At 36.5% G+C, this 27,979-nt stretch overlaps 2 protein-coding genes across 4 annotated transcripts; one reads left to right on the top strand and one right to left on the bottom strand.

Annotated features, from left to right (window-relative positions):
- The first annotated feature begins 4,741 nt into the window (after positions 1 to 4,741).
- Positions 4,742 to 18,782, top strand: LOC141586936 (uncharacterized). Its single transcript, XM_074408347.1, has 24 exons — positions 4,742 to 5,301; positions 7,265 to 7,322; positions 7,793 to 7,881; positions 7,976 to 8,031; positions 8,120 to 8,195; positions 8,423 to 8,489; positions 10,197 to 10,263; positions 10,693 to 10,759; positions 11,253 to 11,336; positions 11,447 to 11,488; positions 11,825 to 11,977; positions 13,782 to 13,859; positions 13,965 to 14,033; positions 14,130 to 14,195; positions 14,293 to 14,421; positions 15,026 to 15,082; positions 15,573 to 15,662; positions 15,779 to 15,844; positions 17,389 to 17,457; positions 17,532 to 17,636; positions 17,780 to 17,905; positions 18,142 to 18,200; positions 18,320 to 18,356; positions 18,445 to 18,782. Exons 1-24 carry the CDS (start codon positions 5,137 to 5,139, stop codon positions 18,634 to 18,636), a joined length of 2,067 nt encoding a protein of 688 aa, XP_074264448.1. The 5' UTR covers positions 4,742 to 5,136; the 3' UTR covers positions 18,637 to 18,782.
- A 1,333-nt stretch (positions 18,783 to 20,115) lies between these two features.
- On the bottom strand, positions 20,116 to 26,505 carry LOC141586934 (mannosyltransferase APTG1). Of its 3 annotated transcripts, XR_012519657.1 has the most exons (12): positions 26,361 to 26,470; positions 25,857 to 26,101; positions 25,541 to 25,658; positions 25,328 to 25,432; positions 24,665 to 24,951; positions 22,954 to 23,235; positions 22,503 to 22,704; positions 21,542 to 21,693; positions 21,268 to 21,430; positions 20,957 to 21,188; positions 20,714 to 20,838; positions 20,116 to 20,315 (listed from the first exon to the last, which is right to left on the bottom strand). XR_012519657.1 is itself a non-coding variant. In XM_074408346.1 (10 exons), exons 2-10 carry the CDS (start codon positions 26,093 to 26,095, stop codon positions 21,105 to 21,107), a joined length of 1,632 nt encoding a protein of 543 aa, XP_074264447.1. In that variant the 5' UTR covers positions 26,096 to 26,101; positions 26,361 to 26,505; the 3' UTR covers positions 20,688 to 21,104. The 3 variants fall into 3 exon arrangements, 2 of the variants coding, with proteins under 2 accessions (XP_074264447.1, XP_074264446.1); XM_074408346.1 differs by lacking the exon at positions 20,116 to 20,315 and having other exon boundaries at positions 20,688 to 21,188; positions 26,361 to 26,505; XM_074408345.1 differs by lacking the exon at positions 20,116 to 20,315 and having other exon boundaries at positions 20,688 to 21,188; positions 25,857 to 26,083; positions 26,361 to 26,455.
- Positions 26,506 to 27,979: the final 1,474 nt, after the last annotated feature.

Here is a 27,979-nt window from a genome sequence, read left to right as displayed (position 1 = left end):
TATGGCTTCAAGATTGTCCATAAGACCAGAAGTACCCGAAAATTCAATTTGACGGATTGTGTCATCGCTTCAAAACAACCAAGCTATTCACATTTTGGTTTGCGTATCATCCCGAATCAAAAATTTGGAGTGTGCTAAACTTTTGTTTTAAAATACCGTTCCCTCAGTCGTGTTCATTTATTTACCTTTTTTTTTTAATTATTTGTGAGTGGTTTTTTAATTAAAATTAAACAAATGATTGAGAGAGAGGTACTACTCCATATAAGTTATTCACAAATTAACCACTTAAACACAGTCAATTATTAACGATCCCGTGATTTTCACGGGCTCCAAAACTAGTTCTATCTAAATGGTTACATATAGTCAAATGTGACCATTTTGATTTATATATGGCACGATCATAAAATCCTACATTGTTCAATACAAACAACTACCATCCCATTTCCCCGCCCACATTTCTTCAACGTTTCTTGACGTTACCACATCCCTTTGCGGCTTCAACACCACCATCGCCTGCGACACCCTTTCTCATCCCAACTCTAGTGTAAGTGTAACATTGGGTGAAGTTGCTATTCAAAGATGTCGCCTCTTCTTCTTCAACACCCATCGACTTCAAAAAAAAAAAAAAAAAAAAAAAACACCCAGAATCAATATGTCAATATTTCTGCTTAATATGTAGCCATTCAGAATATTATGTCACCATTGGAGTTATATATTTCACACATGCACTCATATTGTAAAATGGCTACATATCCTTACAAAGTTGGTACATTTTATACACATACACACATGTTACCTCTTTATTCTTACATGTTAATAGTTTAATCAAATCTAATCAAACCAAATCATAAAAAGGTTATATTAATCTGCCTAATATGGATATATTCTGACTAATATGGTTACATATTGTAATTCATATTGTAGAACAATTACAAATTCTAACTAAAATGGTAACATTATACACAGAAACTCACATTTCACCATTATATTATACTCCCTCCAATTCTCTATATCAATAATATATATTAAATTCAGAAACCAAGGGACTTCAATGCAATTAAAGAAAGTTATACAAATTAATTATAGTATATAGTTTTAAATCACTAGCACCGTGTGATGGACCCGAGTAAGGGATCTCAATGCAAATATTATATATTTTGGGATTAAATTATATAGAAGTTTGGTAATTTTCCTAAACATTTGTAAGAGACTAAAACATGGTCAATTACCTTAAAATAAAATAATTAATTAAATGGTCAATTTCAAGGAGACTAAAAGAAAGAATATGCTTGGTAATTTTCCTAGATATTTATAGAAGACTAGAAGATGGTCAATTTCTTTAAAATAAAATAATTAATTAGTATAAACATGCACACTTATGGTATTAATTATTAGTGAATTTTGTAAATAACCCCCATTTATGTTCTAACTTTTACAAATAACCCCCACTTATGTCCGTTTTTACAAATTACCACCTTAAATATCACTTAATCCCAAAAATTACCACCAAATGTTGATTACGCTAACGACTTTTATAAAACCCGATCTATATACGACATTCCGTCTTAAACTTTTAAGATATACCTAAACTACCCTTATTATCTATTAACTCCATCTCCCCCAAACTAACAACATCCTTCTTCATCAAAAATCCCCAAATGAAAATATGAACCCTAATTGAATTTCATTTACTTCCTCACCCAAATCTAATTTCACTTAATCCCAAAAATTACCACCACATTTATTTATTATATATAGTAGGCTAGTGATGATAGTGTTTATGGTGATATATAGAAGGCGGTCGTCGGTAATTAAACACAAGGCTTGGAGCACATGCATCGTCGGCGGAATCCGTGACAATCGCCGGCAGTATAACCTTCGGTTGCGCAAGTGTTTTCGCAGTTGTTTTTACTAACACATGGTCCCCTGAACTTCTGACTTGCTCTACTGCACATCCTTGCTTCTGCCACTTTCTAGCTGATTGCTCAGATCGTTTACAATGCTAGAAATTGAAATTAGGTATTAAATTGGGGAAAACGCAGAAGAAATTCGAGTTGTAAATGAGTTAAATACCTGTGATAAAGAGAGGGATGAACAATTGATTTGGGCGTCGGGTTTGTCGATTAGATTTGGGTGAGGAAGTAAATGAAATTCAATTAGGGTTCATATTTTCATTTGGGGATTTTTGATGAAGAAGGATGCTGTTAGTTTGGGGGAGATGGAGTTAATAGATAATAAGGGTAGTTTAGGTATATTGTAAAAGTTTAAGACGGAATGTCGTATATAGATCGGGTTTTATAAAAGTCGTTAGCGTAATCAACATTTGGTGGTAATTTTTGGGATTAAGTGATATTTAAGGTGGTAATTTGTAAAAACGGACATAAGTGGGGGTTATTTGTAAAAGTTAGAACATAAATGGGGGTTATTTACAAAATTCACTAATTATTATCATCATAAAATTATATATTAAATTTAAAATCTATGCAATTTTATTAAACTTTATAGTTTATTATATGTATAGAGATGTTAATTATTTAACATACAAAAATATATTAAGTAGGTTATAAATAATTCAAGTTAGATTCCATAATATATAATATTGCATAATTCTTTTAATTTGATTTAATGCATATATGTAATATATTTATATAAATATATAATCCTTTTAAAATTGCATGCCTAAGTCGTAAAAGTAATTTCGTCAGTAAAAAAAAGAATTGTAATAACATTGAATATAATTATATGATAGTAATCACTCATTTGAATAGTAAAAGTAACAATATTATCAGCGAGATTAGTGAAAGTGGTAGAAACAACAACGAGAGTAGTGAAATAATCAATATTAATGCGGCAATAGTGAAAGTAACAATAATTACGGTGGGAGTAGTGAAATTATCAATATTAATGCGGCAGTAGTGTCAGTAACAATAATTACGGCGGGAGTAGTGAAAGTAACAATGATTACGAGTAAGTAGAAATGTTATTACTATTGTTTCATTAATAAGAGTAAAATATTAATAGCGGGAGTAGTGAATTTGTCTCAAAAATTATTTCATCGTAACTTTAGGATATATTATAGAAAAATATATTAATGATAAATTTATGGGTTATGTAACTTTAAGTAATTTTATTTAATGAAAAAAGAAATTAATGGTAAGTAGAGGTAGCTCGGGCGAAGCCGGGCACCAATACTAGTTCTTCCATATTTCCTAAAACGGATTATTCAGATTTTCTTCCCCTTTCTATTTTTGGTAACTTTTACTCTTATTTTATTCATCTCTCTCTCTCTTATCACCAAAGTCCACCCAACTCTGTTATTCCTATTTTATTTCTTACTTTAATGTTTGTGGCCTACAATTCATTATTTAACTCCTAATTATTCATCATTCTCTCCTATCACCAAACCCTCACCTATGTCATTTATCAATATAATACTCTTACCCTTAATCTTTGTGCCCTCATCAAAGAAGAATAAAATAGCGGATTGGAGGGAGTATGATGTTTTCATAGTATGTAGGATGTTGAAGATGAAGATAAATATAGAAACAATAAAATTAAAAAATAACATATAGAATAAACCCGAGTTTTTAATTTCAAATAAGCAAACATAAAATAGATACAAAATATGCAAATAATTTTTTTTAAAGATCATAACAAATTAACAACAATCTCTAAAAAAAAAAAGCAAAAACCAAGAACAATAAAACCAAAAACCCAGAAAATTGAAATCAATAAATCAAGAACAATAAAATCAAAAATCAAAAGCAACAAAACCATAAAGTGGAAAAAATATAAATCAATGGAAATGATAATACCTCCTTCCAAATCGTCGCTCGCATTTATCCGTCTAGTATTCTTCTTAGGTGGTGACCTTTTAGCTTGTGTTTTCTTTACCACCATGTCGTCAATTTTTTGCTGATTGTCTAGGTTTTTTGGGGATCTGTTTGAACTTAGAGAGAGAATGAGAATTTGAAAAGAGAGAAAATGTGAGTAAGAACTAAGAAGTAAACGAGAGGAAATGAGGGAGGTTAGAATATGTTAATTTTGAATTGTGTGGTAAATATTGTTCATTGGAAAAGTGATTATTTTAGGGACTTGCTAAATCCCACACACAATTTTACTAATTCCCGCACATTTTTCTGTCTTATTCCGAATTTAACCCTCCCATTTTTTACCCTAATTCCTCCCTCTCACTAAGGCAGAAATCCAAAACCCCAAAAAACGTCCAACACCCAACAGCTAACAACTCCTCCTCCACCCCTACCACCGCCGAACACCCCTCACCACCATGTCCCCGCGCCGATCTCCGCTCCCCGCCTCCATACCCACACCGACCACCCTCCTCGCACCTTGTTCGTTGCCTTGAATCAACCGCAATCATCATTCGATCCACCTTCAGCCACGGACCACGGTGAAAGTGTTTGATCGACGACGGGGCTGAGATGGAGTTGACGGCGAGGGGGGCAGGAGGTCGGCGGCGAGGGCAGACGGCCGGTGTTGGTGGAAGGTGATTGTGGCTGTGGGAAGGGTTGTCGCCTGTCGGGGTTGGGTTGGGGTTTATTTTTATTTTTTTGATTTTTTGATTTTTTTTAAATAAAGGGCAGTGATGGAAAAATATGGAAAAATGTGTTGGATTGAGTAAAATGGCGTGTTGGATTTAGCAATTACGTTATTTTATATTAAACAATTAATGTGTCACTTCCTCTCCCCTCTATAATCAAATCAGTTTTCTATTTTTTATGCACAACCAACTCACCAGTCACCCCCACCTTCTCTAACACTTTCAATAAAACGGTACTATCCGACCCGTCGCAAGCTTGTGACACAGGCAAGACAAATTGATTAAACTAACCCGACTCTCTAAACCATAACCGATTGATCTATTTACTAGGTCTACGTCGCCACACGCCCACATCTGTACAAGTAAATATAGTGACTTGTAGAGTCGCAAAACCCAATCCTCAGGGGTCCCCAACCAAAATAACCTGAGAAACTGAGACGAAGAGAATAGTGGAAAAAGCATTGAAATAGAAGAAGACTGTTGTTGCTTCATATAGAAGACTTACTTATAGAAGTTGTAATTAAGAGTTGAGAAAGAAGAGAAGTTGAGCAGGGCGATAGATAGAGAGAAGAAAGATGGAATTGAATGACGATGATTGGGATTTGAATTTGACTGCTGAGGAACTTGATTCCCTTGAACGCGATGCTCTCCGCCAAATTTCTCAACGCAATTCATCCTCTTCTTCAATTCCCAACCATCTACCGCATTCAACCAACATTCACAACCCTATTCGCCCTCAAGTATGTTTCTTTAATTATCTTTTTTCCTTTTTTAATTCAATTACTATTTGTAATTTGTTCATTTTGTTCAAATGCTTCCTTTGTCGGTTTTCTGTCGTCATTTCAACTGTCTTTGCTACATTATGTGACATTTTTAAGGGAAATTAGGGTTTATAGGGATAGTATAAGTTATAAGGGAGGAAACGGCATGCACACTTCATGATTAATGTTTTAAGGCCATTTGTTACCAGATAGTTGGAGGTGTTGCTGTAATTGTCATTTGTTTACTTTTTGTATTCATTATGACGGATATTTTAATTAAATGTAAATTAATGATTGGGACCGAGGGAGTACTTGTTTTACATTGTGGATTTCGTGTGGCTTTCATGTGTTTTTGTTATTTACATTTGGGTCGGCAGTCATTCAATGTGAATTTTGCCGCTATTTTCATTTTGGATCTTCTGGAAATAGTCTTTTTGGGGGGTTGCTAACATAAGGGTAAGGGTGCTAGTGCTTACATCTGAACCCCCCCTAAACTCGCTATTTGCAGGAGCCCTTGAGGCAGTGAGGTCATTTTATTATTGTTGCTGTTGGTCTTGCTGATGTTAGGAAATTGTTGCAAGTAAATAGTACTTTGGAGTTTGGATGAGGAAGGGTTTTCCGTGTTGAACTGCAGCATTAGTTTTACTTTGTTGTGGCGAGTCTTGAAAAAACTTTTTAGGTATAGAAGAATTGATTACTATGCTGCCTTGGACTTGTGGAATGATGTTTTGAGGATTCATTGTTCATGAAGTCTATGTGAAATATAGAGGATTACATTTGTCAAATTTAGTATTTAAGGTGAGTCTTTTTTTTGAGGAAGGAGGAATTTGTGCACTACGCAATTTTTTATGATGAAAGGTACTGTAGAATATGGAAGCCATACTCAGAGTTATCTTAATCGGGTTTTGGAAGATGGACACTTGTGATTGTAAGTAAGCTTGCTAAATACTCCGTACTTCTAAAATAATGGGATATTCATAAAGTAGATTTGTATATGAATATTTTTTGAGAGCCGATATTATAGGAAGCTTCTTTTGTTGAAAGTGTTTCTATTGGAACCTATACATTTGTATATTTAGGGTTTATCTTAGTGAAGTCTTTGTTTGAGAACAAGAAACAAATTGACAGAGAAACGCAAACATGGTAGTATGTGTTTGGTTTGCCAACAACTATCGGAGTGTTGTAGTGTTGTATGAATCAAAGTTTGAGAAACTTTGATGTGTGTTACCTGTTTTAACATATTGTTAAAAAGACGAAATGATGATATTTGCTAATTATACCTTTGAACGCCTTGTATACTTGTCGTGAAAAAAGAGAGGTATTTGTAGCAATGCCTCCAGCTACTCCCTTTGTTCCTCTATAGAACGCCTGTACCACTATTTATTTGAAGTGTGTACAAAAAATCACTAAAACCTTCGTCAAAGTATGTTTCTAATTTTAACCTCTCCCTTTCTTCCATATCACCATTTAACAACGATTGATGTACCCTTAATAACAAGTGAGAGACCTTAGAAAGTTAGAAGGCTGATTGGGTGTTATCAGGTACTCGTCAAAGCCCGTTTTTTAATCTAGGAATATGGCTTTAACGGTCGAAAAGTAGTCGTTGGAGAGGGTAACTCTAAATTGGCATACCATGTGCAGCTTTATGGCCCATAGAACTAACCTATGTTTACCACGTGCAAAAGTTGACACTTCTGGAGTTATGGTATACTGTGCAATATCTATTTCACGACAGCAAATCATTCAGTCATTCACTATTGAGGGTTAATGTAATTTAATTTAGTATACTATGAGTGCACACTTAATATTATGACGATACCTAATGCACCATGGCAAAGTAAGCTATACCATATATGCAATTTGCAGTGTTTGATGGCATCACATGAATTTCCATTCTTTAATCATTACCCTTATTGTCTAGAGATTTTTCATATTGGTCCAGGTTGACGCTCCTTTAGGATCCAGAGTCTTGCCATCATCCGTCACACCAAAAGTAGCTGGTGAGCCCTTGTAAATATCACACTTCTATTTTTCTGAGTTACATAGATCTTTTGATGCAATCTTGAATATCTATGTTGATTGGCGGATTTAAGATTAATGATTGAAGCTTTTTATTAGAGTTCAGAGTCCGTAGTTACTACATAAGTAAAGTGAAAAAGATGATGGAAAGCTCCCGAAAGGCTGAGAAAGGATAAGATCCACCTAGAAACTCCATCACTAGATCTGGTTTTGAAAGCCGATAATCTAGTCTTTCAAGTAAAGCGCTTCATTTAAAATTTGTATGTAATAACAAGTGTGAAAAGCAATAAAAAGAGGACACATTTTCTAACTTCCCCGATAAAGTTACACCAATTTCGTGGAGTAGAATCCTTAGTCTTTCGAAAAAAGGTTTGTAGAATGGAGATGCATATTGTTTGCAAGCTTACATGGCTTAAACATGCTCTTGCTATTATTTCTGATGCCTACGTAGACGATTCATCAAAGGAGGGCCCAAAGCAGACAATGAAGTTCTTTCTTCATGCTACTGGAAACATAGCTGCCAGATTCCCATATGACCAGGTAGCCTTTAATTGCTTGTTTATCTTATTTGCTTAATGTTTAAATGTTGTCTTTTCTGATAGTACCTATTTTTTTTTTTTTTCTGTTAAACCAGGTTCTTGTAAATACCATCAAGAAGATCCCCAAGGCTACGTGGAATGCAAAAGAAAGGTTTGCTTCTATCTTTATGTAGTTGCTGTTGTCACTATCAATCTAACTTCTGCTATCTTAGTTGTATAGTATGGTTCTGAAATGGCAGGTTGTGGATCTTCCCGCTGTCTTCCTTATCATCTGCTGAAGATATTATTAAGGAAGCTCGCAATCCAAGAATTGAGGTAAAATGTTTCTTCCTTTTTGTCTGTCGCTTTCATTAGGTAGTAGAGGCTTTGCTCTTTCTTTATAGTCTAGTCCTCGATCTTCCTATGAACTTCCATTGTAGAAATTCTCTGATTAGTAGGTATGGACCATATGAATTTGCACAGGTTAGACATTATGCTATTAACATTTACAGGCTGTCCAGGATATTATACATTACATTATGTTTTATTTTCTGACACCCTAGGTAGAAAATTTGGATCCTCTGGTTCGGCGAGCTATAGCTGCTGCTACTGCTGTTCCAGATCTTCGAGGTGAATATTAAAAACCGTGGTTTTTGTAATATGCTGCTTTGTCTCTATTGTAACCAATTGTTTTATGACGGGATTATCTGTCTAAATAAAACAATCTTAAACTTGTTCGATTTAACCAACTGTGCAAAGCTGTTTTGGTTATCAAAATTCATATTTGACAAGCAGTGGCTTTTTTTTGTAATTGTGCATGCCGCCAGGCAACTTATATAATTACTCTGTATTTATTTATTTATTTCAGACAATGGATTATACATCTGTTGACATTGCTGTTGTACCCCTTCCATACTTTTTCTCTTTCCATTTCCCCTACACGCTTTTTAAGAAAGTGTCAAAATGACACTCCTACCCCTCACAAACCTGAGTCACCACACTTACCATTTCACCATTCCGTCTTTACTCCCTTTTAATCTCTCATCCCACCTCCTAGCCGCCACCACGTACAACCCGACATCAACCACCAATCATCCAAACCCCGATTACCCTCCAGCCATCCAAACCCTGACCATACACCACCACTCAGGCTCTAGAGTCTAGACCACCATCACCTCTGACCACCCACGCACGAATTCTCCACAACCCACCATGAAACACACCACTATCACCATGAACCCTCCGCTATTGTTGCGAAACCACTACCACTATCACAAAATCCACCATTACTACGACAAAATCCACCACCAACTTCATGAAAGTATGAAACCACCACGAGATTCACCATTACCATCATGAAACCACCACTACTCACCATAAAATCCACTACAAACCATCACTATCCACCACAGAATCTTCCACTATCCACCACAAAACCACGACAACCTTTCAAAACCACTAGTCAAGCCCACGGAACCACAACCTAGCACATTAGATAACCAAATCCTAGGGAGAAAGGAAGAAGACGAGGAGCCAGATCTGGAGGAGAATGGTAGGAGGTTGAGAAAGTTGACAAGGCCGGTGATTATGAGAATGACTGACGATTTGGCTGGGAAATTTTCTCATTGGTGTGCTCGAAGAACATGGCTATGGTGAAGGGTGATGATGAAAAGGAGAGAGACTTATGGCTAATGAAGGGGAGGGTGAATGAGTTCAGGGGATTTAGGATTTATTTAGTAAGAATAATTTGGTAGTTTTCAAACCAACTACTTGCTAATTTTGAAAAGAATGAGAAGCGGGAAGAAAGAAAAACCTGCTAAATAGGGGTACGGGAAGATAATAGAAGTATGGAGGGCACATTTTTAAGGAATCTGAAAGTTTTTGACTTTTACCACTTTCTTTTGCTCTAGTCAGCTACTAATATTGAGTAAAAATTAAGAATGAGGTGATTTACTTAGTATGAAGAAATGAAGCTGATGGCTGATCTAAGATGTGTGTAGGGGTGACTGAGAGGAACATGGGTGTAATTGGGATTCATGAAGAATCTTTGGATAGAGCTGAGTGAAGTGATGTTGTTTATATGGATAACTGTATTTGACTATGTACATTGTTTCTCCTTTTTTTCTTTTGCTTTCTGTTTCAAGCATGAAGAATCATTGTGAACAGTGAAGTAGTGCACAGAGTTTTGCTAGTTCCTAGAGAATAAAAAAATGCTAGTGCAAACGTTGTCTTTTATCTTCACATGCGTAACTAAGATACTTTTGTTGCTATGTTTATTTCCATCTGCTGCTCTTTTAAAAGCATTTATAGCATTTTACTGAGTTTATTATCTTAAAGATCAATATGACAGGATTCCTAATGATCTTGAATCAAAACTTTTAGCTTTCCAACGGGATGGTGTCAGGTATCTTCCATCAAACTTTATTGATACTGCTAATGTTTTTTAAACCCCTTGTTTGGATGAAGGGATTTGAAGGAGTGGGAGCAGGAGGGATGCACTATCCCCGGTTTGGATATTAAAATGGAGTGAATCCATTTTCTCTCCTAATATGCTACAATCATATCAAAATCCTTCCAACATAGAAAATATTGGAGGGAAGACACTTGCTCCATTCCCCCTCCCCTCCACATTCCTCCCTTTGTCTTCCCTCTATACCGTCCCTTTCTTTCCCTCCAAATATCCTATCCAACTAATGCCCGAATACCTTAGAGGCTAAAAGTTTGTATGATTATGTTTTCTCCCTTTGTTTTTAAACAATTTCGTGTACCACTTTCTTGTTAGTCAGTGTTCTGATCAGAAGCTATATCTGGTGCTTGCTGTTTATGTTATTAGGTTTGTGTTGCAGCATGGAGGACGTGCCCTTGTGGCTGATGAAATGGGTTTGGGTAAGACTTTGCAGGTAACAGACTGCACAAGTTGTCTCTTCGGAGACTGATGATTTGGAGTAGTTAATTAGACAGTTAAAAGTACGGATATTTATGAATGTAAAACAACTTTTTGCTTGCTTTGCTTTGAGAATGGTAAGTGTGTTCAAATCTCAACTGAAAATTCAAACTTTAGCATAAGGAGTAAAGTGATTGGTGTTATCCTATGGAGTAAAATACGTCGAGCCATAAAACACAGAAATATAATCTCTCTGTTGCATAAGGAGGCAAGTGATTGCTGTTGTCCTATGGATTAAAATTCACTATTCACTATATACTCTTACGACTTACGAGTATGATGGAATGAAGCAAAGTGACTCACTAAACAGTTTGTGTCTATATTGTATAGCAAGTATTGTTGACACAGACAAAATGTTACATACACCCAATTTCCCCTTAGCTGGTAACAGATGAGACTTTGAGGCAGTAAGGTAATGTTGTTGTTGCTGTGTTGTCTTTTTTGTGCAGGCGATTGCTGTAACCACATGTGTCAGGGAAGCATGGCCAGTTTTGGTGCTTACGCCTTCTTCTCTACGATTGCATTGGGCTTCTGTGAGTTTACTAATTTTCTTTATTGTCGAAATGGGATATTCTAGGGTGTGCATCCTAGGAACTCCTTTCTTTTCCCTCTATAAACTTATGGTTTCTTACTTATCTTGCAGATGATTCAGGAATGGTTAAAGATTCCTCCATCAGATATTGTTGTATGTATACCTCTTTCTTATTAATTTTTTGTTGACGATCTTATCATATCCTGGCTACCCGAGAACTCGCCTGTAGGCTTTTTGTATGTATGTATACAATGTCTGAGTTTGTACACGTAGGAATTGGATGACTGGATGCTTAGATTATTACTTAATTGCATTTGTTTGAGTGAAAGCTTCTCTGTAATTGTTTGGTGGACATCTTGTTGGCTCACATAAATTTGACAATTTGTTTGATTCGTGCTCTCTGTTTTTCCTACTCATGTATTCATATGTTCTTCTTAGAATATGGGACTTAATTGCGTCCTTTTGTAATCTCATTAGTTTACTTTGCAGGTAGTATTATCACAGTGGGGTGGATCAAATAGAGCGGGGTTTTCTGTTGTATCCTCAACGAAAGGGGTAGTTCGTCTTGATGGCCTTTTTAACATCATTTCCTATGATACTGTTCCCAAATTACAGGGAACGCTGATGTCATCACAATTCAAGGCAAGTGTCTGCTTTGCCTGACTGACTTTCTGGATGGTTTAAATATGACATGTTAAGTCTTTGCTTCATCTGCTACCACGCAAAGCCGCCTAAAAAACGAGAAACTTATCCACTTACGGTTTCTACCACTGTGTTTTACCTTCTAATCTTTTTTCCAGATGTGCGAGTTATAAACATGTATTGATGTTGGTTGTCTCTTCATTTGCCATGTAGTCTGAGAGTCTATTTTCTATTTCTCTGTTTGGCAGTATAGCATCTATGCTTAGTTTAAACAAGCATACCTCGAGCAAACTTAAAACAGAGGCTCAGTGAAGCACTAGCTAAAACGCCTCGGTGCACCTTAAGTGCGCCTTGTAGATTAGGCATGCATTGCGAGGCACACTGCTATTAAATTTAAAAAAAAGTATTGTTGAGCAAAGTTCTATTTTTCAAAATCAGTGCGCCCTGTGTCGGTAAGGCATACACCTTCTTACTCTTATTTATGGGCCAAACCAAACTAGCACGTCACCTAAAAGATTTGGGAATTTGACAAAATAAATTAATTGGTGACATTTCGCAACAGCAGATGAGGTATCATTTGTTTGCAAGGACAGTGTGCCTCTTGCATACTTTGTCAATTGTGTGCGGGGAATTCGTTTAGAAAAGCAGCCAACAGCTGAAGCCATGCTGCATCATCCCAGATTCATTTACGCTGTGTACTATACCTTGCTTATTCTACAGTAATTTGGGTTTTAAAATCGGAACATTTACCATATCTGCAGAAATGCAGCAAAAACTAGTTCGGTTAATATGTCCTGTTCAAAACACGTAGCCGCACGTAAGCATCATCTCGTCAGCCATCATCGGTATCAGGTTTCCATAGCCATTTTAAAGTTTTATTCCAGATCAGTACCCTATTCAATCACTTCAAAACTGCGTAGCCCCAAGCTGCAAATTTGAAATAGGTCATCTCCGTCTTCTCAGCCAAATAATCCCGTTAGAAGTCTTTGTGAGCAGCTTGAATTTTAGTGAAAAGTGTTAGGAGAAACAGCAGAAGAGGCCATAAATGCAGCTTACCTGCGCCTTAGGCAGTGAATTAGTTGCTCAGCAGTATGCATATGTATATAGTATATTTGATGTTTCTCAACAAAATCTGTGTTACTCAGACACGCCGACATGTGTCGGTGTCCGACACGTGTTAGTGTGTTGGACACGGCTATTTGGGGTGAATTTTCCTGTTTTGTGGTATAAATAGAAGTGTCGAAGTGTCGTGTCGTGTCGGACACCGACACGTGTCTGACACGCGACACAGCAGTTAAGTGAAGTGTCGGAGTAACATAGAACAAAATTCCACGTGTTCTAGTTGAGATTCAAGAGGAAAATATTGACTGAGAAATATTGCGGGTCTCTTAATGCATCTGTTGCCGAAATTTACTCGTCAGCCTGATAAACTGGTGTACATGACTATATGGTCATCAAGACTCATCACTCATCAGCCACCTCATAATTGCTTCACGTAGTTATAATTTCTTATTCGCTTAGTTCAAGAGAATTTTTTTAGATTGTTGTTGCCAATTAACTCTTTCTAATACAGTAATACCTATCAGATCCCCATAATCTATAAGGAAATCAATGTGGAATTGTGTAATGTAAATGGGTTCCTATTTCTGGCAGTATCTGTGATTGAGGCTGGTGTTTAACATTTTTTTTTTCACTGTTTCCCGTACCAGCTGTGTCATGTTTTTGAACTAGTTATAGACTTTGCAGGCAAGAACTGCAATTATCTGGTACTGAAATAACTGGTGGAAATTGCTTTGCTATGCAGGTTGTAATTGCGGATGAGTCACATTATTTGAAGAATGCTCAAGCAAAAAGGACAGCCGCCACACTACCAGTTTTAGTGGTCTCTCTTTCTCTCTGAAGGAAGTGTTGCATGCATCATTCCTGTTGTTCAATACTTCGTTCCTCACAAATTTCCCACTTGTGAATTTCTTTGTTACTTTTTCAGAAAGCCCAGTATGTAATCTTACTTAGTGGCACTCCTGCTTTATCAAGGCCTATTGAGTTATTCAAGCAGGTTGTCTTTTGTTTTACTGACCCGTGTTATAATTTTCCTTCTATCTTTGCTTCATGTCATCTTTTTATTTTTATTTTTTTGTTTTTCTTGGTGCAGCTAGAAGCCTTGTATCCTGATGTATACAAAAATGTACATGAATATGGCAGCCGATACTGTAGGGGTGTAAGTTATCGTATTTGTCGCTGAACTCTGTTTTAGCATCCACAATTACTCTCTTCTGTTATTGGTGAGCAACTTCTTAAATTTCTTGACTTTGAAGGGTGTATTTGGACAATACCAAGGGGCAAGCAACCATGAAGAATTGCACAATTTGATTAAAGCAACACTGATGATACGCAGACTAAAGAAAGATGTTCTTTCTGAGCTACCTGTAAAACGTAGGCAACAGGTAATACTGCAGTGCTCTTGGAGTGTCTGTACACCCTAGCTTCTAAGGCTATGTGAAATATCTTTGTTACTGCTTCTTCTATGTGGTTAGGCACCATTCCAAAACATTGTTTATAGAGAAAATTTGTGGTTTACATTTCGTATATCTGGCTGTTGCTAATGTGATGGAGCTTGATACTTAACTTTAAGGTTATCAGTTTATCACTCTTTGGATGACAAATTAAACTTGTTTGATACAAAAAAATTCAGTGTTGCTATAGATTTTTATTAATGGCCGCTTCATGTTTATGGATATTAAGTTTTCTAAGACAATGATCCAAAAAAAAATCATTGTCATCTATAGATATTTATTATTGGCCGCTCCATGTTCATCGATATTAAGTTTTCTAAGACAATGTCTGGCTAAAACTAGAAAATAACGAAATAAAAACAGAAATGGACAAGGAATGCACCATCACACCAAAAGATGATGCATGCAGTTTGAACTCATCGTTCTATATTTCTAGTTCTAAATTCAGACTTGGAATCACGTTTTTGGTTGTCCTTGAGATGGTTGGTTCCGCTCCTCCAGCAACTCATCTTTTGACATTGGCTGCGACTATCAGGTGTTTCTGGATTTGGCGGAGAAGGATCTGAAGCAAATCAAAGCACTTTTTCTTGAGGTGATACATTTTGTTTGCGTTGTTTGCAGTAACTCTTTGTCCATATCTTCATATGCTTTTTTGCTTGTCATGATCAGTAACTCTTAGCCCTTATATAGTTATATATGTTCATATGCTTAGTTGTTTGTTAAGATCTAGATAATTATAGGTCTTAAGTTTTACGAGACAGTCCAATTTGTTATATTCTATGCATACAAAACGAAGAGAACTATAAATTTTTCACCTTACCTCTACACCTTATCCCCCTTTGCTTTCTGTTTATGCTGAGTTTTCGCCCTTCCATTTGTTAGTACGAACTACAGTCCTACAACTATCTTTGGGACTTGTCGTGGTTTCAGCGATGAGCCATTGTATTTTCACACATGAAAACCTGAAATTTTGCTCACTAATCAACTTTTACTTCCTGTCATGTTTATGTTTTCTTCAATATCTTCTCTTTGAAAAGTTTTAATAACCAGGAGCAGAAATTTTATGATGTTACTTTTCATAGTTAGGTGTGCTGAAAGACAGGATAAAGGCTAGTAAGTCGAAGGAAGAGCATGATTCTCTTAAATTTTCTGAAAAGAGCCTCATTAATAAGGTATAATTGGTCTCTACGTTGTTGCTTGCTTGTGTGGACAACATTGTATTTAATTTCATACCGATACTCTCTTGAACAACTGTTTATCGTTTTCCCTTTCCTCTACTGTACTCCAGATATATAATGATTCTGCAGAAGCTAAGATTCCGGCTGTTCTGGAGTATCTGAGCACAGTTGTTGAGGTATGTTGTAGATGTTATGTTTATACTTCAGATAAATAAGTAGTATCTTACTTAGATTCGACTACAATTATTGGACCTGACATGGTGTTCGAGTGTCTTAACACATTTATTTTGTAAATAAAAACTTCATGTGTTGGGTTAAAAGGAAGTGTAGAAGTGTCGTGTCGTGTCGGAATGTCGGACATTTCACATGCAGTCTGTATTTTGTAACCAAATTAAAGTATTAAAGTAACATAGACAAGGTGTATAGCAGATAGAAGGACGTCAAGGAACAGTCAGTCATAGGGCTGCCTTTCATTTACACCTCAACAAATGGAGTTTCTTAAAAAGACCTGCTAGTGGAGTAACAACAACAACAACAACAACATCAGAGCCTTAATCCCAAAATGATTTGGGGTCGGCTGACATGAATCATCCTTTCGAACCGTCCATGGGTGAACGCACGCCTCAAAATGCGAATAAAAAGGGAAGATAAAAAAACAAAAGGGAGAACGAAAATGTAATGGAAAGTTAAGGTGAACTTAGGGGGTTTAAAATCGAATTCCGTCTTTCTTTTATAAAAACTTAAAATTTAAATCGAGAGAAAAGGTTAAAACGATTTTTAAAAACCGAAATAGAGTTGAGGATCCGGAATGAATCAGGTAAAATCTATAAGAAAGTGGTTGTTGAAAAAGTGTGTAACCTGTCAAAAAAATCTGCTAGTAGAGGAAGATTTACATGTGAGTTAAGAGAATGAGAGACACAGGAGTGCAGAGTAGGACAAACCCGACAAACAAGGATATTTGCTTGTATGATACTTCACATTATCAGATATTTCGTTTTGGTATGTAAGCCATAATTATGTGACGCAAGCTTTTCCGACATCTGTTGGAATATCGTACTTTGTTTCCATCTTACCTGGGACTTAAACCTAAGCCAGCGTTAACCAGTGTGCGTACCAATTTTCTTTTAACCTTTTTTGTGCAGTATGGACTATGGAGTACTTGTCGGGAAATAGGGGTCACCCGGAAAACCCTCTGTGTTTTTAACACACGAGCAAGGCTGCTTTACATCCGACTCCCCCTTACCCCACAATTTGCGGGAACTCGTGAGGCACTAGAGTAACGTTGTTTAGTGCAGTATGGAGTAGTTATCGGTTTTTATCTCTCTACAATTTTTAGGTTTATTTGCCCTCTCTATCTTCATCATCTCTGTATTTTGATTTTTGTCAACCTACTGCTGAAAGACTTATTTTAACCTCCAATTTTCAAGTTATACTTATCACTCACATTTCTCATTTTGGCCATCCTATTTCTTCCTCATCCATTTCCACAACAGTCATCACCACGTTTAAGATCTGAGTAAGACCATCTCCTTTCCTCGTGATACTTTAAGCTGATAGTCTTCTTCAAAATGCTGTCTAGTATGCGAGCAGATGTATTGTACCATTGCCATCACTACTTCATGAAAATTTTGCTGTATGATTGTATTGTTGGAGTTTTCTTACTCTTAATTTTGAAAATACCGATCTTATTGAGGTTTTCTTTCAAACTGAAACATTGTAGGCTGGATGTAAATTTCTAATATTCGCACATCATCAACCCATGATTGAAGCGATACACCAGTTCCTCCAGGTCAGACTTGTCAGTTTTTGCTTAATTTCTTCTAGTCTGACATAATCTGACCTCGGAGTTTCAATTGATTCCAGAAGAAAAAAGTTGGCTGCATTCGTATTGATGGCAGCACGCCTGCGGCATCAAGACAAGGTTTTGTAACAGATTTTCAGGAAAAAGACACAATAAGAGCTGCTGTTGTATGATCATCAATCCTTTAGTTGTTTCGTCTATTCAGCATCAGTCACCTTATTAAGCTCATTTCAGGCTTTTATTTACAAAAAAAAATCTCCTAATGTTTTTCTTTTGTCTTGCCCCGGGGCTGGAAATTCAACTATCGTAGCTTTCAATCAAAGCTGGAGGAGTGGGTCTAACTTTAACAGCTGCAAGCACAGTTATCTTTGCGGAGTTGTCTTGGACCCCTGGTGATTTGATACAGGCAGAAGATCGTGCTCATAGAATTGGTCAGGTAACTTGTATTCTTTGGACATATTCACATATGAGACCATCTTATAATAATCATGGGTGTGACGGTATATATAGTAAGTCTGCTTCTTAGAAGGCTAATTGGAACATTTTGGCTCACAACTAAAAAGGCTAACGTTCCTTTACATAACACATTTTTTTTTGTGTATTCACTTGATGACATAGGTGATTATATTATCTGATCTATATTTTTATGTTCTGTTTTTTTTTTTTTGGTAGGTCTCGTCTGTCAATGTCTACTATCTGATAGCAAATGACACAGTTGATGACATTATCTGGTATACTTCTTTGGCCTCTTTCAATTCCTGCTTTCCATAATAAGGTGACTTAAGAAATGCGTTAGTTGATGATATAATGCTGTTTTTGACGAGTGCTTTTTTTCTTCCCTATAATCCAGGGATGTTGTTCATCGCAAGTTAGAGAATCTGGGACAGGTTATTTTTATTTTTGCTTATCGTCTCATGAATTGAAGCTGCTGTTCCTTGGCACTTTCATGATCTTAGAATTGTTATTGTAACTTAGGTTCTGGATGGAGAAGAGAATAAGATGGAAGTCACAGACAACCATCCAAAATATAGCCCTATGAAACGGAAAGCCACAGAACCCTCGGGTAGCCAGCCTAATTGTAGCCCGGGAAAGCAGAAAACGATCGACTTCTACATGAAACGCTGCAGCAGCTCAGACCATGCCAGTGTTGAGCCAAGACTGAAATAACATAGGAATCCATCGACATTTCAGTAGCTAGGGGTGCACTCTGCTGTATATGTACAGATACAACGGAATTTTTAAGTAGTTTAACTAGTTTATCGGGATCACCATGTCTACTTTTTGATCCATGAAAAAATGGAAATTATAGCGTATATGCTGTCATGGTCACGCCATGGGAAATTGTGGCTTATGAATCTGAAAACTATGAACCCATAAAGGACAAGCTATTGGCGTGAAAGGTATCGAAAAAAAGGGGGAGAGATTGTTTTTGAGTATTACATGCATGGCGCCTAAGATATTCTTACCCGAGTCGTACAGGGTTGATTTAATAGAGCAGTAAATTAGATAAACATATCAGGAATCATAGTGTTAATGATCTTAGCATAATGGATTAGAGAATTAAATCTATATTATAAAGTAAACTCTGCTATCGTAAATAGATTGGTCATTCCTCTTTTACGTGTACTCGGAATTTGTGTTCATAAATATTACCTAAAATATTTGTTATCATTTGCAGCAAACTCTACCAAGTCTATAACATAAATTAAATCTGGATATCTAGACATACTAGAGTTTACTTACAAGTGATACCTAGAATGCAAATTCGATCACCTATTAAAAAGTTTTTCACAAATACTAGTGTATAAAGGTGGTTTTACATATTTATTGTCAAACGGGATTTTTTAGTAACCATTTTTACCCATTAATTGGGTTGTGTTTGAATTCGTTTTACAACATTATTAGTGTAAAATATTGCTTGTTATAAGACTCAACTCTTTTATGGTAAAATTTACATGAGATCAAATAATTCACTTTGTATTTTCCTTTCTAAGCTTGTGATTTTATGGCAGATTCAGTTCTCAAATTTAGCAGATTTGTCATTCAAATGTTTTTTTTTTTTTTTTTGTCATATTAAACCCTAAACTCTTAATATGAGAAATACATGTGAATTTGTTACATCTGCGGGTTGATTACTTGATTGTTGCAGCCTCAGGTTGTATATAAAAGTATAAAACGCATTACACTGATTGATTGTTGCATCTGCAGGATTATAAACTAACTACAGAAGTATGGCTCACTAGTAGTAAAGGTTAACCATTGGGCGGGTGGACTTGGAAGGATTTCTAATTTTCCGATATGTAACCGCGCCTTTTACTGTTATTTTTAAGTGCCTCTGATAGCACATCCCCACGAAATTTCAACACTGGCAAACTGCGCCTCGCTTACGATTGGATTGTGAGACGCTTAATAGAGCACATGTAACGTAGCGAGCCCTTAGGCACTGTTATTCTAACCTGGTTTTACGACCCCACCAGTCACGAGATATATCATGTACCTCATATCCACCCGCAACATAGCAGCCTTTTTGGACTATGGTGCACCACATTACCCAAGACGTGTCAAATGGCAAATCGCAACATCCGAGCTGATGTCAATACATGACTCGATAGCGACACAGCTAGAACATACACAAATCCAGGCTGATTTGCATTGACCGAATGCAAACATTCTTTATACATACTGATACACATTTGAACCACACATACTCCAACCTCAATAAATTCAAATGAGCAAGGAACTTGAATACACTCTCACTTTGAAATTTGAATCCAGGTTATTCAGGGATTTTGACAAAGATCACATTTGTAGCGATACAAGTCTTAGCCTTTGATAATAAACTTAAACTTAGACTCTGTTTGGTAAAATTGACTGAAAAGGTAGCTGAAATCTGAAAAGGAAGCTAAAAACTGAAAAGCTAACTGAAATCTGAAAAGATAACTGGTAAGATAATTGAAAATTATGAACTGATAAGGTAGCTGATTGTATAAAAAATGTTTGGCAAACTAAACTAATTTTGATAAAATGACGTAAAATGATATGATAATTATTTGGCAGTATAGATTTAAGGGATAAAAATCGAAAATCAAATTAAATCAAGTACCTGAAATCTCAAATGCTACTCTAGGTAGCATTTCAAATAAGCTACTTACCAAACGCTTATAAAAAAATAAGATACATGAAATTTTGGTCAAATAAGTTACTTTGACCGAATGATGTACGTGAAATGTCTTGCCAAACGGGCCTTAACCTTTAAATGAATTAAACATGATTTCTTCCAAGTAAAATCAACATATAGCAGCATTCCTAAATTTCCTACTATAAAGCTGGGCTTAAAACTACAAAATAAGAAATCAGAATCACAGAACTCTCAAGATATTGTTAACACCTACTCCCTCCGCACAACTGTTTTCACCTCATTTCAATAAAATACTCACATATATTAGAGAAATGGGGTGAAAAGAGTTGTACCGAGGGAGTATGTTACTCAGACTCGGCTGCAAGTCTCAGCGTGGCAAGGTGTTGAAGTGTCGGATACGCTTATTTTCCACGATATTTTCAATTTTTGGCCTAAAATGAAAGTGTGGAAATGTCATGTCGGACACGTGTCGGAATAACATAATACAGCCTACCGATCACCAGCCCATGTATGCGTACACGACAACGGCTGCTTGAAGATCTCGGTCTACCTTGAATTGAGCATGAAAAAATCGTTTCACCTGCCACACCACCTATATAACTGAGGCCTTGAAAAAGAGAGAACAGGCGGAAAGCAAATAGAAGATAAGTGAGATTTACCTCTCTGAAATTAAGTGATATTAGAAGACCTTTTAACTTCGTTTCTTCGGAGTCAAACATGACAATGTGACTGGGTAATGACCAATTTCTTGCAAAATCTGACGTAAATGCAAATGGGTCCAGCATAAAACGATCCGATTCATCTGGTACTCCGCTTTGTTCACTGATTATGAAAAGAAGGGAAAAGTGAGTACCTTCATTGAGAAAAACAGTAGAAAAGGCAAAAACGCATCCTTTAAGCAGGAAATTATGACCAAAGTTCAATTGTTCGAACCTGGGTGTACAGTCCAAGAAGCTCATTGGCAGATTTTGGTGAAGAGCAGAATAATAAGGCGTAGCATGACAAGGTGTTAGAAAGAGTACACCTCTGACTTCACCGTTTTGTGCTTCTTTGGAAAGATAGTGCATTACATCTTCAGTTCCTCTCTAGTAAACGATTGATAAGAACCGATTAACATAAATGAGTTGAGATATAGATTTTAAAAACTCGTTTACACTATCAAAAATTGTTTTATCTTCAAAGGCGGAATATAAGTGTCTCCGGCTGCTGGCTTTGTAGATTCATACAGTTAAGTACATAGTATATTAACTATTTAACTTGCATTTACCCATTTACTTGCTTGCAAGTCTTGAAAGAGTATTGTCTATTTCATTCTCAAGAAAACACAATTCTTTAGCAGCATGAACAACTGGAGTATAAATACTACAATATTTGCCTCAAATATTAGCATCCACTTTGGCACTACATTCTAGTGAATATTTTCTTGGGTACCCCTCTCCCTAATCCAATTACTTCAAGCTTCTACTTCTCTTTAGCGTCCTTGTTCTTCACTATAGAAAATACGGAATGCTGCAAATTTTAATGGAGCCCGAAACTCACTACTCTTTAACTTTAGAAAATTATGGAATCCCGCAAAATGTAACACTAAGCCGTCGATACGCTTCTTAAACTGCGATTAATTCAATTGTCATTGTGATATGTCTAGAAACAACCTCTTTGTGTTTTCAATGTTCAACTTAAATGTAGGTAGCGTACATCAAACACATTTAACCAAGCCACATACAGGAGCATGATATTGAATAAGGATCGCGACGCTGCATCATGACCAAGCAATAGAAGTTTTGAAAGTTACTACAGCTACATTTTAAGGCAGTTACTGCCGCATTTAAAATGCCAAAATAATTCCCACATGTAATCTAGCCATTTTAATGAAAAATTTAGTCAATGAAGATACCTGGTGAACCAAGCTCATATATAGGCCCATTGGAATATTGGTTGCTAGCAAGAAAAACACAGATAGTCGCAACTTTGACGGCAACCTACTATGTGCACTTGAGATCCTTTTGCCTTTACCAATAGGTAAATCTAGTTTTCTTAGAGAAGCAAGGGAACATCCTGCAAAGATCAATGCTATTGGAAGCACAGGAAAGATAAACCTACAGAGAAAAATGATATCCACTCATTCCAAGCAAAAACAAATGCTGAACAGGGAAAGACATTGATATCTACATCACTCCAACTCGGCTGCAAATGTTGGACATGACACATCGTCAGACACGGCTATTTTGCAAATAACTAAATTTGTGGCTTAAATATAAGTGTTGAAAAGTGGTTCATGCCGGACACGCAACCAAAGTGCGTTAAAGTAGCATAGCTCGATAAATGAGTATGAACTTGAGCTGTACCTGAATTCTTTGTGACCAAGAATACTGTAAATCCCTATAACCCATCCAATAAGACCAGAGAGCTTCCAATGCTTTGAATAAATTATTCCTGCCACAGAAAATGGCAAGAAAGTGAAAAGCATTACTGGGAAACCTTGAGTGAGGTACCAGTGCCATGGGTGAGTTCCATAATAGTCTCCACCAGAGGAGAAGAAGTTGAATCTTAGAAAATTAAAAGGCACAATGATCCAAGAGCCATACATCAAACGATCCAAAAGAGATGTGATTCCAAGCACTATAGTCCTGAAATGGAAAGTGATGGGAATTAACTATTTGAAAGAGACTTGATTAAGAAACTTGAAGAGCATCGTGAATATTACAAGAAGAGCTGACAACCCACTTAGTTAATCAAACACGAAAACAAATATATTCAGCTCTACAGTCTAAGAGAATGAGTGAAAGCTTACATTACCATTTTACTGGTAAAAAGGTTTCATTTAGCAGGATGTCAAGTACTAATCCCTTATTTGGTTAGTAAGTTGGTTTGGAGCGAATCATTTTCCCTCTTACAAGCTGAATTAAAATCTTACATTATAGGGGTGTAAAAAATGGGAAGGAAATGATTCGCTCCTCTTTCTCCTACAACTGAGTCCAAATAAACCTTAACGTGTGTTTGGAAACCATTTTAGGAGGGGAAAGGGAGGGGAGGGGGAGTGAGGGGAGGGAAAGGTAGGGAAGGGGAGGGAAGGGAAAATGAATTATGGTTGTTTGGATAACAAAAATGATGAGAGGGAGATGGAAGGGGAGGAAGAGGGAGATGGTAGAATGGATGGAGGATGTTGGTGAAATGAGAGTAAAAAAAAGTTCGCCTTCCAAATCTTGCCAATGATGGTAAGATTTTAGTTTGGTCTAAAGGAGGGAAATTAAATCCTCCCATTCCCCTCCCCTTCCATTTCCCTCCCATATATTGAAACCAAACAAAGGAAATTGAACCCTCCCATTCCCTCCTCTCCCTTTCCCTCCAATTCTCCCAATCCAAACACACCCACACCCTAAGGGTGTGTTTGGATAGCAAAAGTGGAGGGAAAGGGAGGGGAAGGGAAAGGAGGGAAGGGAAAGGGAAAGAAGGGAAGGGGAGGGGGAATGGGGTGTGGGTGTTTGGATACAATTATCCTCCAAATCTTGCCTATTGTAGAGAGATTTTAAGTAGGCTTGGAGGAGGGAAATTGGATCCCTCCAAATCTCTCCCCCTTCATTTCCCTCCACCTTTGTTTGCTATCCAAACCAGGGACTTTAAATCCCCTACTCTCCCTCCCTTTCTTTTCCCTCAAAATCCCCCAATCCAAACACACCCTAAGAGGTAGTGTGCACTAACTCATTACGGTGTAGTGAAGAGCAGAATGATAGAATTTAATTGAAATACCCACCACAAACTACATCCCAAACAAGCCATAACATACTGCAACTAGTAGCAACAGAACCGCGGGTGGCAATATATGGCAACTGGCAAGTAGCAACAAAGAGAACTATAGGACAAGGGAAAGGGGTTGCAATAATGTATCACAAAGTAACAGACTATGATAAAAAAAAAGTATCTGTCGACTTAAGTAACTTCTACCTAACCACTAATATTTTTCATGTCCAAGGCGAGTTAGATATACCGGTTTAGACCATGTATAACATGAATGAAGAGATTAAGAGATTGCAGAAAAATACATGCAATGGTACCAACCCAATAGGAATCGTCTCAAGAAAGATGAACTTCAATTTGTCAGAAGCCATGCACAACTCTAAAAAGCCGACATACAACCATAAAATAGCACTGGTTGGCCGAATTGCACATGCTAGCGCAGCAATAACCAAAGCTTTCTTTCTTGAACTTGGAGAGATTTGATCAGATCCGACTCTCATACAAGGCCAGTAATATAGGCTGATTACTGTAAGAACAGTCTCCAAGCTATTTGATAGGGTTCTTGTACAACAGAAAAATACAAACCAGTTTATGAACTGGGAGAATATCTATATCAGGGTTAAGTACAGCTCATATGTACAAATCAATTAGTTTAAATGTTTCTTCTCCATGTTCAATAAAATCGAAGGACTCGCTACTCTACGGGTTTGGAACATTCAACGCCGTAAAGCAAAATGACTCGTTAAATGGTTTCGCTCTTTTTTTGTGGAGTAGTAGCAGTTGATACAAATCTTGATGTATTATCATTATGGGCCATTTGGAAACAACCTCTTTATCTTTTCTAATAAAGGCGTAAGCTCATGTACAGAGTACCAGGTAATATTGTAATATTCAGGTTAAATGTTATTATGGACGAAGTAACAGCATCTAAATCATTGCAACAGAAGTCAAAATGAGTGTTGAGCAAAAAAGAAACAAGGATACAGTCCACTGTGCAACCTGATTCCCGAAAATTATGTCCGAATATCGATACAAGTACAAATCACATATTGCGGCAAAGAACGCCTGCAGCAGCCGTGGTGCCTTCATCTGAAACAGCATAAATCAACCCCTATCATCCGAAATAGGCTTACTACAACAGCATAACAGGCTTACTACAACAGCATAACAGGAAAGTAATAACCAAGGAAACATTACCATGAACAAAGGGGTATCAAGATGAAGAAAAGCCAGGACTTTATACAATATAGCAAACAAGAGAGGATGCAAGTAGCTACGAATTCCTTTTTCCCATTCCCACGTAAGATGTCCATATCTGCAATCCAAAAGCTAAATAATGCTAACAGCCTTCAACAAAGTGCAGCGAACAAAAAACATATATGAGACGGACTCACATGTGAGATCAACCATAAAACATATAGTTAACCGAGGAGTAATTAAGTGTTTAGGTTGGTCTCGCGTCCAAGACCGTCTCACACAAGAGTCACTGGAACTTCTAGCCAAAGCTACATACCCAAAAACAAGACGATGTGCAACTTCAAGGGACTGCCAATGTTCATCCGGGTTAAAATACGTCTGCACCAGTAACGAATTAACCATACGAACACCCAAACAAATATAAAATATCCGCTTCCATGATCCATCAGAACTTGTACTCTTCTTTACATTACCCTCAAATGTGTCCAGAACATTTATTTCCGTCTTGTTAGCAACACTAGCAGACTGTCTCAGTCTCATCTCCTGATTTAACATCACAAACTTTAAAATAAAAACAAAATTAGATCATACCCTTGATTTATTATATCGCCCAAGTTTTACTAATTTCGTCCAAATTATGACATAATCTTCCTAATTCTATCCATTTCTATCTCTTTTGAACTCTTTTCAAACTGATACGCATAATTAGAAATCGAAACGATTTGAATCATGAGCAATGACACGGAAAAGGAGGTAAACCAATTAAATTCGATTCATATAAACAATTGAATTTTAAAAAGAGAAGTTAGCAATTACTTACTTTGATTCTATAAATGATACTATTGGAAATGCAGAATAATTGTTGTTGTTGTTGTTGTTGATCTTCAGAAAGATGTTGGATATGTAAGAGAGGGAGCAGACAAGTTTCAAAAATGCTGTGGAAAGGGAATGGAGAGTTAAAGGGCAATTTGGTCATTATTTCATCCAAGATGCAATTCTAGGTGCTGCTGACGTGGTTATTGGTTCGACTCGTGACCCGTATGACCTAACCCGGACTCGACCTGTCCGACCCGTTGGACAGGTCTAGCAGCTTTCTTTTGGGGTCGTGGTAATTTGCAACGAAGGCCTATCATCGAGTTAGAATGAACCCTGTTCTTTTGGATTTAATTTCGGCTCAATTTAGTTCAGTTCAATTTCATTCAGTTCAATTCAGATCCATTAAGTTCAGTTCCATTCGTTTCAGCTCCATTAAGTTCAGTTCAGTTCAGACGATTTCGGTCCAAAAGAACAAGGCCGAAGACAGGTTAGCAATTGGAATCAATTTCGGGTTTTAGGAGTAATTATAGTAGAAATAAAACTGATCTTAAGATCAGATTTGATAGCTAATCCCCCCTTACTCCTAAGAGAATAAAAATACGCGAAAGTGGTAATTGAACTCCATAACTTTTAGCAATTGTGAGATTAGGTCTCATACGTTTCATTTGTAGTAATTAAGCCCCTTAAGTATCAACAAAAGTAAAATTCAACCCCTTTTTTAAAATTTTGATAGAATTAAAATAAAAATTCATTTTATATTAGTATTATACAATTTATTAAATACTAAAAATTACAATTGTACCTTTATGAATTTCTACATAATTTATTATTCATTGTTGAACACATTTACATAATCTTTAGTAAATTGTTTATAATTTATATAGTGTTATTCATGCATATATAATACTATAATAAATTGTCAAAATACTATAGAACTCAAAAAAATAATTCTCAAATTTTAATATAAATATAAAATTCAAAGTTTTTAAAAAATATTTTATATTTGATAATTTGGATTATAAAACGGTTTTACGATAAGAATTTGGTGAATATTTATCAATTGGGGTTGAATTTCACTTTTGATGAAACTTAAGGGGCTTGATTGCTACAAATGAAACTTATGGGACTTAATCTCATAATTAAACAAAGTTGATGCGTGCATTTTATATAAACTTTTTCTATCATATTTGCACGCATTTCTATGCATATATAGTAGTGTTTACCTACAAATGTCCCCCGAATTGGCTACTTTGGTTTGTCTTGTATTATTTGCAGGTATGAACCGGAAATGAGCATAATCAAGCCTAAAACATGTCCCTATGCATGCATTTAGGAGATGAGTTGAGTCGGAGTTTGGAAATTACTAATTGTGATGCGCAAAGAAGTAAGATAGCTAGGCGAGCAAAGTAAGAACTTCAAATTACTAGTGCCTACTTTGAAGAGCCATATCTCGAGTTCTACAACTTATTTTCAGGTGATTCCCATTGGAGATGAAATCTTGTCCTCTTAACTTTCCAACGCCACCGGAAACGCTCTGTTTTCCCAAGTAACGAAGAAATGGCAGTCGTTTGAAGTTCAGTGCGCGAAGCAGGAATTGTGCGCTGGAAAGTACCCGATCGAGTA

The sequence above is a fragment of the Silene latifolia genome, chromosome 6 (assembly GCF_048544455.1).
Source record: "Silene latifolia isolate original U9 population chromosome 6, ASM4854445v1, whole genome shotgun sequence".
NCBI lineage: Eukaryota > Viridiplantae > Streptophyta > Magnoliopsida > Caryophyllales > Caryophyllaceae > Silene > Silene latifolia.
This window is presented reverse-complemented; position numbering and strand designations above follow the sequence as displayed.